The sequence below is a fragment of the Poecilia formosa genome, unplaced genomic scaffold (assembly GCF_000485575.1).
Source record: "Poecilia formosa unplaced genomic scaffold, Poecilia_formosa-5.1.2 Scaffold89, whole genome shotgun sequence".
Taxonomy (NCBI): domain Eukaryota; kingdom Metazoa; phylum Chordata; class Actinopteri; order Cyprinodontiformes; family Poeciliidae; genus Poecilia; species Poecilia formosa.
In genome coordinates, this window is record NW_006800028.1 from 413265 (window position 1) to 434503 (window position 21239).

Here is a 21239-nt window from a genome sequence, read left to right on the forward strand (position 1 = left end):
GTCTTTGACTTTGCAGCAATCTCCCATAGGCAAGCATGCAGTGATAGCGGAGCGGACCAACTCAATTTTAAGTGGAAGAAACCTCCAACAGAACCAAGCTCAGCAAGAGCCTGGGGCACTTTCTAGGAGAAAAACCAATACAAAGAGAAGAGTTACTGGCAGTAGTATCTACGCCCATTTAGGAAAAAGACAGCTAAATACAGAAGTGGTAGGTCTGGATTACCTTAGATGGAGAAAACAAAATCCAACAGTGCAGTTAGTGCAAGCAGTATTTATTTGAGCCGCTGCATCTGGGAAAGACACAAATACGGAGCACCGAGGCAGGCATACTTTAAAGACAAAGAAAGATAATATGTAACGCTAATGAGAGCAACAACTCTTTCATTGAATTCATTTAGGAAAGAACATGACTAAACACAGATTCACTGAGTTAGGAGCACTTTGGTAAATAAACAATAAACCAGATTAAGGAGAGAAATTGCTCCAACACTGGCTCTGACAATAGAGAAGAAGCAGAAAAATTAATGGCAGCAATAATTGCAAATATTAATAAATAAATGGGAAAAAAAACATAAGCAAGGAAAAGTTTTTAGTAAGTTCTCACTCAGCCTGGGGCTTTAGCACGCAACTGTAGTGACAGCTCAGGAAAATCTAATCCACACTAACGATGAGCTTCATCAAACAGGAAAGTTTTAAGCCTCCTCATAAAATTAGGGAAAAAATACACAAGTCAGCCAATGTGAACTAATGTCAGATAATTAGGGAAAACCTGCAAAGGTTCAAAGCCTAAATGATTAATCTGTGTCATAAGTTTTTTGACGACAGAAGTACTTATTTATATGAGCCAGTGAAAAACATTCCCATCAACAAGCCAAGCTCTTACCCCTGACTTATTAGCTTAGATTTAAATGTTCATAGACCACAAGGAAATGAGCAACCACAGCATATAGCAGCTTGCAAATTAACTGGAAAGCTGATCTGATGCACGCTCTTTTACTCAACACTGACCACAGTATTAAGAAAGGAGGATTGTGGAGCTGCCATATTTCTCCAGAGAATGGAGGAAAAGGACTCCCCTGTGGTTGAATGTAAGAAGTTAAGAGGAGAGGGATTCAGATGGGAAGAAGGGGGATTTAAGACATTTGTCACACAAAGAGGGAAGGCACCGCACATGGGTTTAACCCCGCAAAATATGCCTGTGTGCATCCTTGTATTTGCGCTGTGTTTTTAATTAAAGCCACGGCTGCGAAGCGTCGAGAGGCCTGACTGAAGGATGCGGTAGTGATGCGGTTGTCCCAGTCATCCTCAGTTGGCTCGCAGAGCAGCGCAGATGTCATGGCGCTGCCTCTGAAGCAAGCCGAGTGTGCACCCCCTGCAAAATGCAAAACAGATTTATCTCAGACTTTACAGCCGAGTATGACGGCGCTGAACATGTTTACCGACTCCAGCGAAAACCCAGAGCCTCATCACTTGTTTATGAATGTCAGCTTGTGTTTGTTTTAGCGTCAACTCCACATTGCACTTTTATACCCACAAGTTACAGCTTTGGCTCACGTAGAGAAATTTTAATTGAATTCAGGGATGGCCGTTCCCTTCAGTGAAGTCACAAAACACACACACACACACACACACACACACACACACACACACACGTCTCTGTAAGTTTGTGTTAATCTTCCACGGCAAGATTTTTCAAATGGTCAACCTGGGGTTAGCTGGCAGCGTTGGTGTTCAAACATTAATTAACGTAAGAAAAATTTATTCTGCGATGCTTCAGCAGTTGGAACTATTTGTAAGTATTGCTTTATAAATGAGGGCTGTTACAGTTGAGCCTCTGACAGTGACAGCCGCATTTTGTCACTCAACAAACAAAAAAACGTATATTTTATAGCAACTTATTGTGAAAAACAAGCAACTAGGCATTACTTTTAAACACGCAAACAAAATGCATTTGAGATGAGAAAATGTTGAAAAACTTCAAAGATTGTGAATACGTTTGCAGTGCACTGTTAATGCTCTCTGAAATATCTAAACAACACAGCAGTTAGTATTTAACTGAACTGCTGTGAAGTTAATATATTTTATCGTCTCTCTGCTGTTTCCCTTCCAGCACAGCTCTGCAGATCTTGAAAAAAAAAAATAAAAATGCCCATGTTTAAGATTACTGCCATGCTTGATGAAATAAAAGGCCCTGAAATATTTTATTAGGGGCACTAAGTGGCAATAAAATGTTTATTTCTGTTGCATATCAAGTTTGTCATGTCCTTGATTTTATAGCCCAACCACTAAAATGCCTCAATGAAAGAAAACGTATTTAAGTGGAACCATTAAAGTTGTCAAACAGTGTACATACTGGACAAACCGTTAAAATATGTTTTATTCTTGCAATGAGTTTACCATGGTCAGAAGTTAATCTTTTAAGGCTTACAGAAATAGCTCTTCAGATAATTGGCGGCTGAGAGAGGAAGTTACAGAGAATAACCAGAAAGCTAATCTGTCAATTGGTTTATTCTTCTTCACCGTGGGCCACAGAGGGACAAAGCTTTGGCTCTTCAGGCCTCTGCTTCACCGAAACAGGACTGTACTGATGTGTGAATACATGTGTGTGTTGAGGCATGTCTGCATGGAGCCTGTTTGTATATCAGTGTCCATGCTTCAGTGTGTTCCTGTCATTCTGCTTCAGTGAGTCGCCCACTGGGTGCAGACAATCCCAGCCTTTGTGTTTACGTCCTGCGCGGCTCTGCACTGCACTGAATGCACTTTGGGGAGTCAGGCGTGTGAAAATCCCACCCTTGCCCACCTAGAGGCTTTCTGCTCCGTTCATCTGTCTGTGGACATTGTAAGAAAGCGACGCTTGCGTGTGTGTGTTTGAGTTTTGGTGTGTGTCTCAGCGTTGGACGCCACAGAGAGTTTCTTTATTAGTTTTTATTGCATTAATGGCCGAACCCAACAACTTGACAGATGACCCCAAGCAGAGGCTCCTCTCTCTCCCCCTCAGATTCAGAGTTGTTGCTTTTTGTCTCTTGCTCTTTTCTTTACCTTCTTTCATCAGGCTTTGATGTGAAAATGTCTTCATATTTTTCTCATCGCCAACAATTTGACATGTCACAGCCTGAGATGAGCAGATGTAATGAATAACATGAATATTCGCCTCATCAAACACAGCCAGCTCTTTTCTACTGATCTTTGTTGCTCTCTAATGATGTAGAACAGGCAGATTAAACGGTTCTGTAGAAATAATAAACACATTTATCCCTTGTTTGTATGTAGTACTGAAGCATATTGATTGTTTTTGTGTGTATGATTATGTCATTCTGCTTGTTTGTACCAGTTAACCTTTGAATTTAAAGCTGATAACTTCGAACAATCTAAACCTTTAGTGTATGCTTCCTATTGCAGGCATATTTGTAGCTGTGTATTTTCTTGATATTGTGAAATATTTCCATTAATGCCACTGGTAAGCCTTAGACAATATCAAAGGGGTCATAATGTTGTGTGCAGCTTGCAGCTTCCTTCTGTTTCTCCCAGCTCGCCTGCTCAGTGAACCAGTCCTCTTGTTGTTAATTAGTTAGCTGCTGTTAATTGATTAAGTGGGCTGTGTAAACATCTGTCCAGTTTTCTTTATGTTGTAATGTTGTTCAGCCTTACATGTCTTGTGTATCTGTGGATTCCAACAGGACTTGAACACTCTGTTGTATGAATGAGGCATATTGTTTGCATCCTCTCAACTCATTCACCTCCCTGGCTTAAAAAAGACAAATTTGTCTGATCATCAACCCCTGATTCGTTGTTCAGTATTCCTGGATTCACCTTTCCAGATCTTTCTGTGCAACATGTCTGTTCATAGATGTTCTCCAAAGCAACAGGTTTGAAAGAAACTGCAGCTTGGGGATCTGAAATACCTGTAGACGTAATGCTATTTGTCATGCTAATGGTTGGTGTTTGCACTGCAGCGAATGCAGGAACTGCATTTATTTCCCTTGGTGCCAATTGGCTGAATCCCCAAGAGCAGAAATGAGGACGACTATAGGTGTTAGCTTTAATGATGAGATGTTTTCCATTGTGCATATTATGCATATAGAACTGTTAAAAATAGTTGGTTATAACTTCAACTATTCCCTGGTGGTTGTGGTCCCCAACTGGGGTCTTCTGTAGTCATAGAATACAAATTAACCCGACAGTTTGTAAGCTTAAAGCAGACTCACTAAGGAGATAGCCCAACTAATTAACCAGCTGTTATCTGCTTATTACACTGTTACTGTAAAAGGCCAGAACAGCAAAGAAACAAACTAGATTTCTACAAAAATCCACTCTGTTCTATGTTTTTGCTTGAAAAAAATCTAAATGTCATAGATAATAACTCAATATTGTATTTTATCAACAGGAGTTTTTTTTTTCTTTTTGCTTTTGTTTTTCCAGAATAAAGATAATTTCCCATAAAAATAACCTTTTCAGTCTAAAGAGCCAGGTTACTACAAATAAGGGAGCAGTTTTTGAGTTCCTTAAGCTACTTTTTTGACAGCTATAAGTGAAATCTTGTAACTGGAAGTAATGGGAACTTCATCCAAATCCCAGCAGCTTCTTTGGACATTTCTCTACCTTCACCCATCCAGTGACTAAATGCTATAGTTACTGCTGATTAGCCTTTGTCTGCCAGATACTACATACCATTCAGACACTCTTGACTTACATGAAGACATTAGTATTCCCAGATGTGAAGCATGTTTATAAAAGACTAAACATAGATAAAGAAACCGACTGGAATAATGTTTGTTCTAGATTTTATATCCGACCCTAAAACAGGATTTTTTTTTTTTGTCCATTAGCATCTTCCTGTTTTTTCAGCCTGCTCCCTGTGATTGAGATGGATTCCTCAGATGGCGCTCGTCTTCATCATCAACAAACCCCTCATGTTTATGCCATTGCTGCACCATAGCATGCAAAGACTCGAGAGACGGGATGTGGGAACAGTATGTTCAGGGTGGAAGCCTAGTCATGTCCCATTGTGTCCAACCGCAACACAGGATGTGGCTGATTCTAGTTTGGTTTTACAATACATGTAGTCAAGAAAATAATGAGCCACACACACATTTTAACTAGAGAGACAGGACACAGATGACCTCATGCAAAACCAAAAGGCAAAATATCAGCCGTCCTATTCGGTCCACCGCTGAGGATGTTATTTGTTTAGCCACAGGGGCGTCCTCCTGCTGCTTGGGGTAAATGTCAAGCTTTGCGATTACAGAATGAGAGTTTGCTGCACAATTCGACAGTGTGGGGTCCCCACAAAGCCTTAATGACATGAATAAAAGTGCTGGATGTTTATTCCACAAGTTGTTGATGTCTTTTATTCATTGTCTTCTCCTTTTTTGACGGCATCCATTTAGCACTGCAGGCAGTGTTCCAATTTGTTTCCTTTTTCAGAGGCTGAAACTCTTGTGAGAATTACTTAAATCCTCCCTCCTCTCTCTCTCTCTCTCTCGCAGTGTTCCAATTTGTTTCCTTTTTCAGAGGCTGAAACTCTTGTGAGAATTACTTAAATCCTCCCTCCTCTCTCTCTCTTTTTTTTTCTTTGCTGTGCGTCTCTCCACCTGTCTGCCGTCTCGATTTTTGGCGTTTGTGTTTGCGGCCTCGCCTCTCGTGGCGTGCAGACGCGTGCCTTGTTCTGCCTCTAATTGGTTCTCTGTATTCATGAGGGGATGCAGAGAGAAGCAGAGGAAAGGGCGAGGAGCAGAAAGCCGACTCTTAATAAACGTCAGTCCACAGCCGAGACGCGGGTGGACAGCTCACTGATGGGCTGCTTATAACAAGCCATCAGTTAATGCAAAAGGGGAGATGGGAGTTGAGAGGATGCTGCAGAGACGCAGAAAAAGAGAAGGGATGGTGGAGGGACAGAGACCGGACCAGGTCTGAACGAGGACCTGCGATGAAGAGCCTGCAGCCTGAGGGAAGTAGTTGTGAAAAGATGCGTGCAGCAGGAGGGGTCCCACACAAGCTGAGTTCAAGTGAGGTTGTGATGTCGGTGTAGCCTTATTGTTTGTGTTGCTGCATCTGAACCCCTGCATGGGAGAAGCACTGATTTTTAGCTGTTTATTCTGGTGTGTTGTCACATATCCATCCCGTCAGGCCATGAAAGCTCCTCCTCCTCCTCCTCCTCCTCCTCCTCTTCCTCTTCCTCTCCTTTGCTCCTGTCTCCACACAAAAACAAAACACAAGCTGCAGATTGTTTATTGTTTTGCCCACCTTGTTTTTGCTTTTGATTGTTGTCAACGTCCCCGCTGTCTCCCCTGATGAAGCAGCGTGCGATCCACTCCTCTCCGTTTCTGCTTCCTCCCCGTTGTTCTCCGAGTTCACATCGAACCAAAGCTTCATTAGAGGAGCATTTGAGAAGAAAGGGGATGAATCAGACCCGCTGATGGAATATTCCGGGCCGGCGGATGCCGGGTGTCGTCTCAGAGCTGCTGAAATTGATCCGTCTGAGTGACACGCATGGTGTGCTCCTAATGTTTCAGACTGATGCAAAAGGGATTTTTCTCTCATCCTCACTTGTAGGTCGTAAAGACCGCTTCTTTTTTTTGGTTTCTTTGGACCCGTTTTTTTGCACACTTGTCTCCATATGCTCGTTTCTGTCTTAAACACCAGAGCTGATTGACAGCTTCTTGTGTTTGGGTTTGACAGCCTTTATTTGCTGCAGACAGCGGGCTTTGACTGAATGGCTGACGTTTTGAGGTTTCATGTCTGTCACTGTGCGATGGCTGCAAGGCGGCGTTGTGGAGTGGATACCAGACACACGGTGCAACCCATCACCCCCCTAATGTCACCAACCCATTCAGTGTCCACGCACAATGATTATTTAGGTTTTTGTATGGTTCTGCTCTAATAGGGTCATGGGAAGATTAAACATGGATAAACATGGAAGCGCTCATTCATTTGCGTTGTTGTTTTGTTCTGTTTCAACATCAGACAAGTAGAGTATGGGACAGTTATAGTTCAAACGAAATACTCACAGTGGAAACTTATTCTGACCTTTTATTCTCCTCTTTTCGGGGAAATAATCATTATGACCATTATTTTTGGTAAAAAAAAAAACTGGCTTTGGAAGGACTTTGCACTTACAGCAGCTTGTAAAGTATTCATTCATTTTTAATCTTTTCAAATTATATTTCAAAGTTTGAACTGCAAACCTTAATGTGTTTTATCAGGATTTTATGTGACAGACTAACAGAGAAGTGCATAATTATGAACCGGGAGGATGATGGTGCTCAGTTTTTAAAAGGTTTAACAAGTGAAAAATCTTGAAAGTGTGTCATGAATCTTCTCAGAGCAATAATAAGTCCACTTGTTATTTCTGTGGAGGCCTCAGAAGGTTGTTAGATGACATTAGTGAACCAAAAGCATCATGAAGATCAAGGAACAACACTAATGGGTTAGGAGAAGTTTTAAGCAGGTGAGATTAAGTATAAAACAGTATCCCGAGCTTTGAACGTCTCGCATAGTGCCGTTTAATCCATTGACTGAAAATGGAAACAGAAAAAACCTGTCAAGACAAAGAGAGCAAAGAAGACAAGGGTGATTCTGGGGGAGCTGCACATGACCTGAGCTCAGGAGAGGGAGTGCATTAACATGACAACTAATAGATTTTATATTTCAAATGTATTTATTAAAAACAGGGACAGTGCATATAGACAAATGCAAAGTATCTGTAAATATGCCAGATTATAGCTGAGGGCTAGTTTCCAGCTGCTTGTCCCTCGGCTGGAAACACACATGGATAAGACTACCTGGGACAAAGTCCCTCTGAAAATACATACAAAAAATGATGTGAAAAAATAAAACATAAGATGAAACACAACCGACACAGACAATGACAGAAGCAGTTGAATTCATATTTCTAGTTCAAAACAAACACACTTTATCACCTCAAACCCACCATGAAATCCGGCGGCGTTTTTCTACCAGGACAGGGAAGTTGGGTTTCACTGGATGATTGATGAAAACTCGTTGAAAGCAACAAAAGACTTAAGACTTGAATGAAAGACAACAAGTTGAAACACACATCTAAAATAATGAAATGGTATAGATCAAAGTGTGGCTTAATCAAAACCCAGACCTAAATTTGACAGTAACACCTTAATCTTCACTTCAGTTCGCAGACATTCTCCATCCTTTATGACTGCGTGGGAGTTATTTTAAAAGAAATCTGGACAAATATTAGATTTTTAGATGTACAAAGCGACCCTGCAAGTATCAGCAGGCGTAGATGATGAATGGATGCATTACTTAAGCTGTAGTAGCATAATTTCACAAAGTTTAAAGCACCATTAAATAATTTACTCAGCACCAGATTTCTAATTAAAAATCTACAGAAGTTACATTTTCTCCACCGCTTGGAGATGGTACAATCTGGGAAAAGTCACTTTCTTGTTGTTGGAGGCTTTTAGACACAAGGTGACAAATGCATCTCTGCTCTCTAAGACCCAGTTTCTCTCATGGCTTTTACTAAGCCGCAACAATTTGTTGCTGAATCGAGAAAATTGCCTCTACAGCTCAGGGACTTTGCACTTACTTTGCTGAACATCGACTGAATTGACCCTGCCAGACATAAAAGCTAGGATGGATAAAAAAGAAATGCTGACAGAAGTTTGACTTTGCTCTGAAACCTGTTGAAGTCAGTCATTTCTTAGGGAAAAAAAAGGTTCCTATCCTGGTAGATGTTTTAAAACAAGGTGTCTTCTTGTGTGTGATTAATATGTTTAGTTTTGCTCTACATTGGGGAGAAAGTCCTGTTTAATATTTTAAAATGTTCTCTGTTTCACTCTGATCTCTTCAGTCTACTCCCTGAATGTGTCTGGGAGGCATTAGAAACTCACCAACACTAGCCTGGAAAACTGCTTAAGTGGGTGGAAAACACTCTGGGAACTGAGAAAACAATCCAAATTCAAACTCTGTTCAGCCCTTCTGGAGCTTAAAACCCTCTCGCAAAACATTGATCAGGGTTTTCAAGCAGCACAATACAGCAGAGACGTAATACAACTGAATATTAGTTGTAGCTTTTAAATCAACAGTTTGCAACAACGCTAAAACATTTTGAGGTTTTTGCGTAGCAGGTTAAAGATTCAAAAATGATTGGTGGTTGAGATTAATACTTTAATAAAAGAAAAGTAAGATTAACCGTTACCTTCAAGGCAAAATCATTCGAAACAATATGTAAACTATTTAATGAAACCAACATTTGCTTCTGTGGTGAAACATTGCGTCTTTATGAGGGGAATCCTTTTAAGTCGTATTGAAATTACTCAATATTTTATGCAGTAACGCATTTTGACACAGAAGAGTTAGACTCTGAGCTTCTTTAAACTATATTACTAATAATAGTGTTGAGAAAAAACCTGCTCCAAAGTCAGCATGAAATTTAAAAGAAGTGCAGAAAAAACACAATGTTTCCACATGATGGTGAAACACGGATTTGATGCTCAAGTGGGCGAAACGTCCCTGGAAAAGTTGACACAAGCCAAATTAGTCTTGCAGATTGTGGCAAATACACGCAGCCAGCAGATGCAAATGAGCCGCACCTGTTCTCGCATGAAGTTGCAGTCGCCTTCGCTTCAGCTGCAAAACGCAGCGAGCGAAGAAGTGATCAAAAGTACCCTGAAAAGAACAAAACGTTCCTCTGGAGGTTTAGCGGCAGCAGTCGACCGTTTCACGGAGGCAGCATGTTTCCATTCCTGACTGAATAATGTTGATGTTTTAATGCACTGCAGCTGAACAGATGATGTAATGTTTCACACCATTAACTGATTCACCCGAAAATAAAAAGCATTGACTAATCTTTAAAAATATCAGATTGTAAACTTTACGTGTTGTCAATAAAGATGCACTGTCTAATTTGTTATTTGTAATCACAATAAAAGGCACTTTTGCTTCAGTGACCTTGGATTAAATCCTGTTTTTCCTAATTGAAACATTTAATGAGGTTTCTGTGCAGGGCGAGAGTTTAATTTCCTCAATGCACCGCTGGCTGTGATTTACATAAACATTTAAAAATGGGTCAATTTCCTTCTGAATGTAGCAAAGAGTCAATTTCACTCTTACAGATTGCTTCTTATCTTGCTCTTTTATACGCAAACATTTTAGATCATTAAACAAATTTAAATATCAAACTACAATAACCTGATAGACATGTATTACTCCTGATCTTTATGAAAAGCTGAATTTTACAGTCCTGTCCTGATTATTGTCAAACTTGTGAAATTAAAAAAATAAAAAGAATCACTTGAAAAGAACCAGTCTTGACAACATGAAATACACCAAAAGGCAACACATCATGTCTTGATCAAAAGAAACAGAGAGCAAATCACATCATGAGTTTGGAAAACTTGTTTTCAGTTCTTTAGGGCTCCAGTGAACCACAGTGAGAGTCTTTATCCACAAATGGAGAAATCGTTGGTTAGTGGTGAATCTTTCTGGGAGTAGCCGTTCTACCAGAATAACTCAAGAGCTTATTAACGATGTATCTAAATAAAGGTTTTGGAGTGGCCTAGTCAAAGTCCTGATTCAGATGATGTGGCATGACCTTGAACAGGCCTTTGCTATATGAAAATGCAATTTTACACTGAGCCATAATCCCTCCAGAGCAATAAAGATTTGGATTATTAAAAGCACTTGATCATGGTTGTTTCTCCCAAGGAGAGTGAAAGATATGATATTAAAATTTGATTTATGATCTTAAATGTTTAAGATAATACATTTCAAGCCTTGGAATACCTTAGTTTAACACATAGATCTAATAAAGAAGTTGATTTTTCCTTGTGTGTCTTTTAAGAAATGGAAAAGATGTGCAAACTTTAATTTGTTCTTTTGCAGCATTTGCAGTGAACTTTTCTAAATTTGTCCTTATGTGATGCACAATAGAGTTTCTTCGGGCTTGTTAAAAACCGTCTTCCATTCATAAGTGACCACTTACTCCCAAATTATTCACAGTATGAATTGAGAAAATCTAATTTAAACACAAACATCCTGTGCTGTCTGTGTAAGCCTGTAATTACCCGTCTGCTAACTGGCTGCAGGAACACCTCGCCGCACACCTGAGTTTGATGAATGCCGTGACTAATAGAGGATGACATGTTGAAATTTTTGAGGGTCAGTAGTCAGCCTATTGCAATTACCTTATTATGCCAGCCCCTCCTTGTTCGATAAATGTAGTTAGAGAACAGATTAGATTCGTAATATATTAAATTTTGTTAGATTAGTGTCCCATAATGAGTAGAGGGCTGTTATTAAACACACTGTGATGCTTGAGCCCGTTTGTCATGTGTACATGTCTCTAGTTTCTCTGAGTTCTTCCTCTAACTAAGCAAACTTACAAGCGGAAAGGAAACATAAGAGTAAACATCTCACCTGTAACTCTAAAGCAAACACCAGAGATCCGAATCGAAACATGTGAAAACATTGTTTTTATAGCGCGCCAGCTTCTGTTTGTCTCCTCCAGTGACTGACAGCTTTGCAGCGAGGCAAATGTGTTCAACTGCAGATGCATGTTGAAGCACAACAGCAGCTTTACTACACGGTCAGGAAATGTCTAAAATTAAATTTCAGCGTTGTTTTGTTTTGTTTTGTTTTTTTCAGATCTGAATATGTACACATTTTTGTATCTCTAGAAATTTTTCCCGATCATTTTTTTGTAAAAGTTGTCCGCCCTTCACTCGTTTCCCTTTCTTCCATCTTTCTTTCACTCTCTTCCTTCCACACTCCCTCCCTCCCTTTGTTGGCTCCTTCTTTCCTCCTTCCTTTGTCTCTCCCTCCTTTCCTCCTTTCCTTCCTTGCCTCATTGTTTCCTAAGCCTCCCTTTCATTTCCCCTCCCTCGCTTCCCCTCCAGAGCTATTTCATAACATTTCACACAGTTGCAACTTTCTGGAAAAAACTCTACCCTGTGCCCTTCATGCCTTCCTGGCCAAAGACAAACATGTCCCCGTTCTGTGACTCCCATTGATCATCCCTTCAGTTAGACTCCAGAATGAGGCGGTGACAGCCGGCGAAGTTTCTGAGGAGGCTGGCATGGCACGGGGAGAGGAGAGAGGACAGGCAGGGACAGGTTGGCAGACAGCTGAGTTTTAGAAGCTAACTGACAGGCAGGAGGGCACAAAGTAGTTGTTGTTGTTAGATGACTGAACGCAGAACGACAGAAAAGTAGTCAAGCATGCAGACACGTTGTTATCATTCATCAGGTTTTTGTGTACCCATGGCAACAAAACAATGTAATAAAAACAATTGCAGTTAGCTTTGATTGATGACTGTCTGGAGCCCGAGGGAGGCAAAGTAAATACAAAGAAGTGTGTGTCTGTGTGCCAATTACAGTAAGAGAACCAGAAAAGGGAAGGGAGCGCTTGCGTGCGTGCGTGTGTGTGTGTACGCGCGAGTGCGTGCCTTGATGCTGAGAGTCTCAGGAATAAAGATTTGCCAAACTCCAGCAGCCATACCCTCCTGCGTCCTCTACCTCTTTTTTCTTGTTTTTTTATTTGTGTCAGACGAAGGTTGAAGTCCAGGTAATGAGTCCAGTTGGACAAGCTGTTACAGATTTTAAAGTCACAGAGGAAACGTGCCAAAACATGTCATGTATGTTATTTTCTGTCGTTCAGGAGAATTTCAGCTTGTGATGGAGTTGTTTTTGTCTTGGATCATGTTTCTATGCTCTTCAGGAGTCACATTTAAATGACAGATTATTGAATGTAAATGCTGACACTTGTAAACGGTGCTGCTGTCTTGCCAGGTCCCTCTTGACAAAGAGATTGCAGATCGGGTTAAATAAATGTTATTATTATTGATGCCGTTTTGTTGGTTTTACGTTGCCGTGTTTGTTTAGAAGAACTGCTGCGAGGATGAAATACAAAAACACGCTGGGTACATATTAGGAAACAACTGAACAGGTGTACCTAATAAAGTGGTCAGTTATGTGAAGCATACAGTACAATAAAATATGTTTTCTTTTACTCTGGGAACTAAAAAAAGTCCAAACTCTGTTTTTCACATATTTAGCCTTAAATCAGCACTACAAGGTTTTACTGATTCACAGAATTAAAATAAAATGTAAAAAAGAGAGCTTTTTGTATGAAAAACACATGCACAGTAAAAAAAAAACATTCAAACTCCTGCCATATTTGCAATTGATAGGCAAGGCTACATAAACAATAGCCCTTATATTTTGACTGGCCAGACCTGCTCCTTGGTGGGAAAAAAAAAATAAAAATAACTTTCCTTATATTATTACTCACACTGCTCTGTTTTTCAAGGTGTAAAAATATTGAGATGTTGAATCAAGTGTTAAGCCTCATAGGCAAAGGTGTTTCCCCAAAGGGAGCCGGCCCAGCCTCCACTGCAGGGTTCTGTTTTTCTTTCCTACCTGTAATGGTTTTGATACAGCTCAGTGCTCCAGCAAACACATGCTGGCAGAGTCAGCAGGGTAAGTATTTTGTGAGGGTAATCATGTAGCATAAATCTACTTCATGCCCTCAGGTTGCTCCATGTTCAGAAACGCTGCTGTGCATTAAACAAGACTGTGGCTACATTTCCTAAACTTTGACTGCTGTACAGCATGAAAGACTGAAAGGTTTCTAAGTCAAAGCATCGGTGAGCTAAACAAGTATTTAATGCAACAATTGTCAAAATCATTGACAATTGTTGTCATATCATACTGTAGTCTTCCTGAATCCTGAAGGTACAATTAGGAATCCAGTCTAAAATGTGACTGGACGAAATAGCTGTAAAACATTTTATATGAGTGTTTCATAACCAGTCGATACTGATAATTATTGATTTTCTTTTGTTGTTGTTGTTCTTCTTTCAGTCTACGCTGCTTTTTTTCAAGCACTTATGTTTCAGTGGTGAAAACTGAAACTGCAGCTGCGCAAGTTACTCCACAGGTCATTGCTAGGTAACCAAAGATTGAGTGAGTTGCTAGGTAACCAAAGAGTAAGTGAGTTGGTTGATGAAGTGAACCCATGTGTCTCTATGTCTCCCTGTGACCTGCCCATGTGTACTCTGGCTCTCGCCTAATGACTGCTGGAGGAAGCCACCAGCCAACACGAAATGCTGCAAGGAGCCAATGGAAGGATGGAGAAATTCAAAAATTAAAGTTTGAAACCTTATGAAAGGTTTCAAACTTTCATAAGTTTGAAACCTTCTGGTTGGGGCATTTCTGTGCCCCAACCAGAAATGTTCATAAAGGCTGTAGATCCAAGGAAGAAGTTAAACCTGATTTATAGTCTCCCTAGGTTTTTTATATATATTTATTTTAGAGTTGAACGTGACACCTGGCACACACGTCTTCTCCAAGTTCTCCATAGTTTAATATTCTTCCTCTCCTCAACTTTTCCTTTCATTTTTTTCTCTGTCATTGAGTAACTTTGCTTTGTCCTCTTTCACTTTTCCTCTCATCTTTCCTGCTCCTTCTTTGTGTTTTGTCAGTCTTGTCCTTGTCATCCTTCAGTCCCTAATCTTTTCTCCAGTCCCACTGCGATTTTGTACTTGTTTCAGACTGATATGAGAAATTCAGTTTCTTTAAAGTGCTTTGCCATGAGACATCACAGCTTTGACAAATGTTTTCAATCCAAGCTATGCTTTATTGTGCTGAGTCAAATAACTGATGAGGAGCATCTTTGTGCTTCCTCTCAGTCCCTTCACACCATTTCCTTGTGGTAAATAACTGTCTCTGTAGTACATTTCACACCATGGCCTTATGAAAAGTGACAACAATAGGGACTCGATGGCATAAAAGCAGCACTGTGAACTCTTTTGGTCACAATCTCCTTCCATTCTGTTCCCAAGAACTAAACCACTGAGCTTCAGTAGCTAAATATTTAGATATAGAGAAAAATAATAATAAAAAAATGGTAAATTGTCACATAGTTGTATATACTTATTCTAAAAATTCTTTTGGTTGTGTGGCTCTGATTTCTGGATAAATTCACAATGTTACTTTATTGATCCTTATGGGTGAAATCCAGGCTAATAATTGATATATAATAAATAACCTTTAACCCCTGATTAAACTAAAATCATCGTGAGCGACTGCGTGCATGTTGATATTATTACATTTTCTACTGCTTCCAATCATTTTTGTTAAGGTGTGTATACATAGATGAGACATAAATTGGCGCAGTTGCAAATTAATCCACGGTTAAAAAAAATTGTTGGGCTAAGGGATCCCAGCTGCCCACGAATAGCTAAAATCCATGAATACTTTTAAATCTCTTAGAAATGCTTACTTACCTTAAAAAAAACAAACAAACAAAAAAAACCTAATATGCATTAACAAACACATTTGAAGATGGAAAAATTAGCAAAAACTGACCTGCAAAAAGGTGGCGATCATCTGCACATACTTTGATCACCAACTTTTACCAATGAAAAAACATCAAAACTGCTAAAGTATGAAATTGTGCAGGGATGAAATAACCGACACTCAGTAGAAAAAGCCAACTTCATCTAAATGTCTCACAGGAGTCTAATAATTATCTAGTGAAGTTGTCCAAGGAACAGAATCACAAAGATCTTTGGACTTTACTTATACTTTGCAGTGACACATACGTCTACCATCTTCATATCCAATGAATTAGAACATTTTTTAAAAGTTCATTTGTTTCTTTAACTTAATTAACTAAGGGAAACACATTATACAGATGATTTCTACATTTTAAAGGTTTTCTTTCTGTTTATTGTAATTATTTTTGACTCACATCTCAGTGACCCATGTGAGATTAGAATACTACATCAGACCAATAAAAAAAGGCATTTAAATGCAGAAATATAGACTTAATAAAAAGTATTTTTAATACCCGCTTTATTGTCAAAAGTTGATTTCAAGCTGAGGAATGAGCCTCAGCACAACATTAGGTTACACCCTGGACATTCAGGCAGTCACATTGCCAACACCGAGAAACATTTTAACAATCTATTAGGCGGTTGAAGCATTCGGGCAAAGAGAATACAGAGCTGTCATAAGGAAATCCCTTCTACAAAACAAGTAATCTCCCAAGGATCAGAGATGCCTCCTAATATAACAACAATAATTATTCATTCACTTGTTGCACCAAGTGACGGTCTAACGGCGTCAGTGTTTGGACAGATCATCTGCCGTCATGTCAGGCAAACCTCTCGGTGAATCCTCCCAGAATGATAAAACTGTTCATCACATAATTATTGTTGTAGCTGACAGAAACATTTACATTTAGCTGAATTCATCACGTTGGCTGTCTCACTGTGAGATTACACTGACTAACATAATGACAGAGAACAAAGTCTGGGAAAAAGTTAAATGCACGACACGAGGTGGGTGTCGTGTTGAATTGCTTTCTAGATATGTTGGTCCTTCCTGGGAACAGCAGCATTTTTAAAAGCTGTCAGGTGTCTGCTGGAAAATGAAATGTAAATATTTACTTAGTTCCCCGTTGCGGCATTTGTCTGAGTTATGGACGCTACTTGCTTTCTTTTATCAGTTTATTTTCCCTTTGTTTGTCTCATGTTGTTCATTTAGTTTGTAATGTCTTTTGTTTTTTGAATTTGCTAAATTACATTCAGGCATGTTTACAGTTTCTCACTAAAATAATTGAGATTTCATGTGACAGACAAACTCAAAAAACCCTGAACATCAGGAGTCTGATGGGCTGTTGCTCAATCTCATTGAGAGTTAGATCGAGAGCGTCTGTGAGCGGCAATTTTTTATCTTTTCCTCCACAGATTGGTTTTAGATCTGGACTTTGACTGGGCCATTCTAACACTGGAAATTATTTAAACTGTTTCAATTTTTTTTTTCCTGCTTAAACATGAAAGTTGTTCCTTGTCTTGGGTCACATTACCCAAACTCCCCTGTATTTGTGCCCTGAATTCACCTTAATCGTGTACCTGCTGAATAAATGGCCTCCCCACAGCATGATGCTGCTACCGTCATATTTTGCTGGTACATCTGAAGCGCAGCCAAACTGGTGGCGTGACCTTTTATGTTTTATCCACATTTTCCTGTTGAGCTGCTAAACTTATTTTTTTCCTTCCACTCTGTTGTTTTTTTGTTATTAATAATATTTTTAAGCGGTTATGAGGCACAGTGGCGAAGCCTGTGCCTCATCCAGTCTGTGCTGTTACACAAGTTACTCAACAACTTGTTGCTAGGTAACCAAGGAGCAAGTTAGTCTATGCCACCAACCCCTTACTTAGCTGGCCGTGAGAATGAATACATTCCCCAGAATGCTGTGCGGTTCTGGATTGGAGTTTGGTGAAGTTATGGAACTTTCTGATGTATTTTCTATTGATATTGATCACAAGTCTGTTGCGAAACATATTGATTATGTTATGCAAAGTTTGTTATTGATTTATTGCCCATATGTATATCAGAGTAAAGATATTGAGCACGTGCTCTTCACAAATAAAGCACCAGTTTTTGATGGTTTGTTGCACAAAAGCCTCTCAAAATAAATTGAAGTTTCTGGTTCAAATGTAGCAAAAAATGCAAAACCTCAAAGGGAGTGCATGAAAAAAGACGGACTTTTAAGAATATTTCACCATCTCCATAAAATAATCATTGTTTATGATATTTGAGACCTTCCACTGAGACGTATGTACATGCATGAGTGTATTTACATGTTAATGTCAGTTTTATGACGGACGATGAGGATGATGCATCCTATCCCCACTAGTGTTAGCCTAGATCTGTCAGAGGCTTGTGGGTTACTGCCTGGTGAAATCCCAACCCTCAGGAACAACTTGACGGGCCCGACGCAATCATACATGCACGCGCAGACACACAAACATACATGAACACACTTTCGGTCTCAGCCACGAGATAACAGACAGGAGCTGTGATCCAGTCTGGCTTTTTTGTTTTTCGCTTCCTTGTTATTTAGTTTTGATCGACACATTTCTCAAGCAAACTGCACCTCCATTGGCCCCTGACTCACCCCTGTCAGACTGCGATAAAGACACTTCTGTTTGGCTGAAGCCTGTTTATTCCTCATTTATTTATTTCGTTCATCAGGGCCGGCGGTGGTTCTGAGGCCCAGGCCTTCCAGGAGCCCGTAACCAAAATAAACGATTATGCAGCGCCTGCTTTTTTTTTTTTTTTTCCATCGTCCTGATTGTGCTCGCCGCCGTGGAGATCAATAACTGGAGACTGATGCGAGAGGTGATTAGTGCTGCTGGAAGCACCGGCTCTTCATCCTTCGGATAATTTAACGGCGTTCACAATTTTCACTTCATATCAAATAACTTGAACACGGCAATCTTGTTTCCTCCGCAGCATTATTTATCACCTTAAGAAATGAGACGCTGCATTGCAAATTACTCGTTTAGCTATATTAACACTTCAATATATTACTTTGTTTCCTGCTGGGCAGGATTTTAGCAGCGCTCCCTCCGTCGGAGCTGAATTCAAGCTTGCCCTAGATTTAGCTTCGTGCTGCAGAGTGAGGGCTTCGGCAGGAGATAACGGCTCTCCTTGCTCTCCTTTATGATCTTTTAATGTTGCTTCTAATTAATATCTCTGTCGTTAATTTGCTGTGACACATACCCTCTCCACCCACCCAACCAGCCAGCCAGTTAGCTCAAAGCCCCCCAAGCCTCCTTTAATCTCTAAGCACCAAACCCCTGGGAGGGGATCTGGAGATGAGTGTACAATCAGCCGGCTCACATGTGGTTTGAAACATTTCTTTCTCTTTAAACTTGTATATTCGTCTTTTAGTTATTCACTCAGTTGTACTAAAAGCACAGAGTGCACGAGGCTTCCCCTCTCATTCTGTGCCACCCTAAAATTTTGTTTCGCATGCAGCCATTTTTCTGAACGTCGAGTGCAGCAGATAAAGTATTTCGCCATTACACCTGCTCACGGGGGTGGCTTATTGTCCTGTCGTTGTATCTGATGGACTGATTATGATGATGATAATAGCAGTCCAGAGATGGCTGGTGGCTGTCTGCGGAGCCTCGCTTTCCTTTATATTTTAGAAGGCGTGCATTGTTCTCAGAATGAAAAGAGGAAAAACGGGGGAATGAGAGGAACCCGGCTATAAACACATAATGAGGGTCTGGCTTTTGATTTTAGTGTCTAGTTCTGGAGTTGAAACAACTTCTGAAGGTCCTTTTCTTAATTTGGATTCTTTTCACTCATTTTTCAGTCCTTGTGTTTGAATGTTGCAGTGTGGGCTCCAGTTTGTGCTTAAGAAGTGGAAGATAAGGGATGAGGAACAAAAACAGATGAGACTGACCTCAAAAACGCTCTTCAACAGATAAACGATATTTAAAAGACCAGTTTGTAAGAAATAGCAAAGACCTAATACAGGACCTGGACAATACATTAGTTGGGCCTCTATGCCAATTTTTAGATTTTATATCACATTGAGAATTAACTTTTTGGAGCCAAAATACTATTTTATGTGAAATAAATAGAAGCATCTTGTAACTGGGTTGTCTTGAAACAGTCCTACATATTCCATTCAAAACTCCCCCGCCCCCCAAAGTCACATGTTAATGTGAAAACACAATACTGATTAATCTCTTGAGTTTAGAAGGATTTTTACATGTTAAAGGATTTATAGATCTTTATGCTTCAGAGCCACTTTGTGATCAACTCACAAAAAAGAAGCGCACAACTTATGGATGTTGTGTGCCTGAGTTCCTAGCAGCTCACTTGCTGAGAAATGTGCAAAAATGCCGTGTCGATGTGAAAGTTACCCACCGTGAGGCTAAAACTCATGAATACATGTGCAGAAATCACCAAGAGTTGGAGGAAATTCTACAGATTATGAAAAATATTACAGTGCAGATGTGACTCTGGCATTGTGGTAGGAAGGCCAGTACTACATAAATTATATAAAGCCAATAAAGGAAAATGTAATATTTTATGGAATCTCTAGTCTGCAGCAGAGTAAATGTTCTGTTTAATGTAAGAAATATGAATTGTACTAATTTTTGCCTCTATAAAAAGTGACGTATTAGAATATAAAGCTGAAAATTTGGCTAAAAGAAATGCCTCATTGCTTTAATAGTGAGCCAGCAGAACTGGAGGTTAACGGACAGCCACTCTACCTTTAGTGTATTTTTAGATCTCCTGATGGATAACATTTGGAGTCGGTGCATGTTGTCCAGGCCGTAGCAATAATTAATGAATGTTTTATTGAAATCACAAGAAGCCACTGCAGCGGATCTAAGTCTTCGCTCTTTCATATCTGCTCTCCGTTTCTCATTTGCTCCAACTTTGTTTCTTATTTGTCGGGCTCGTCCTCATTATTCCGTGTTTTTCTTTTTGTTCGCAGGTTCAGGAAAACATCTTTGTTGAGTTCAACCACCAGCAGCTTCTTGAGTTCTATGACAAGGTCTGTTTGTTTTGTTTCGAGTATGAGTGTGTGATATCGGTGTTCATGCTGGATATCTTCCCGATTGATTAGACGCTTGGTTTGACAACATCCATCGCCTCCCCGTCCGCTTCTGACTTTCATATATTTCTGTGTTTCTCTTTGTTTTTGTTAGTGAATTTCTCTTCCACATTTTTATGAAAGTTTACTATTTTTTTCCCCCCCTGAAAACTCAAAATCTTCCTCTGCTTTCTTTCAGCTTGAAATCGTCCAAGGACAGCTGGACTCCCTGACTTGATGCCCGGTGCAGAGCCACGCCCACACAAACAACATGTTATTAGTGTTGATGCTGACCGCTGGCTGGGCCAGCTGTCAGAGGCCAAGCAATTCCAGGTCTGCTCTGATTTATTAGAGAAAAATATGTCAAACATAAGAGAACAAACTTTTGTGTTGAAGTTTATTCCTATTCTAGTCTCTGCTCATTACTGAGAGCTCAGTGTTTTTTTTTTTTTTTTTTGCTATGTTTGGAAATTGAATTGTACTTAATCAGTTTTACTTCTTTTTTTTTCTACTGCATGTAGGGACTTGATGCTCAGTTGTTCTAAACATTTCCTACAATGAGATCCCTCATGAGTAAAAGTGCCATTACTCAGTTGTCTTAACATTTGTATTAATAAAGTTGTTTCACTTTCAAGAGTGAGCTTCATTTGTTGCTGTTGTATTAAACTGTGAATTGGACATGAAGCCTACCCAGGCTGTTGTTTTTGTTCAGTGAAGGCTCATTATTCCTCATTAGGACCAACCTGGATGCTGCTCCAACAGATGGGAGGTGTGTGATGCACAGCAGACCTCCAGCTCATTTGTGCACGTGTCTGTGCGCTGATCGGTGCGCCGATAAATCCTCGTTC

General features: G+C 39.9%; 1 protein-coding gene across 1 annotated transcript in view; it reads left to right on the forward strand.

Moving 5' to 3' along the window:
* commd10 (COMM domain containing 10) overlaps positions 1-21025 on the forward strand; it is a 66872-nt gene extending 45847 nt beyond the window's left edge. Inside the window, exons 6-7 of the mRNA XM_007557504.2 lie at positions 20293-20352; positions 20591-21025. Of these exons, the coding sequence (XP_007557566.1) occupies positions 20293-20352; positions 20591-20629 (99 nt within the window). The 3' untranslated portion in view covers positions 20630-21025. The remainder of the gene's footprint in view (positions 1-20292; positions 20353-20590) is intronic.
* The last annotated feature ends 214 nt before the right edge of the window (positions 21026-21239 follow it).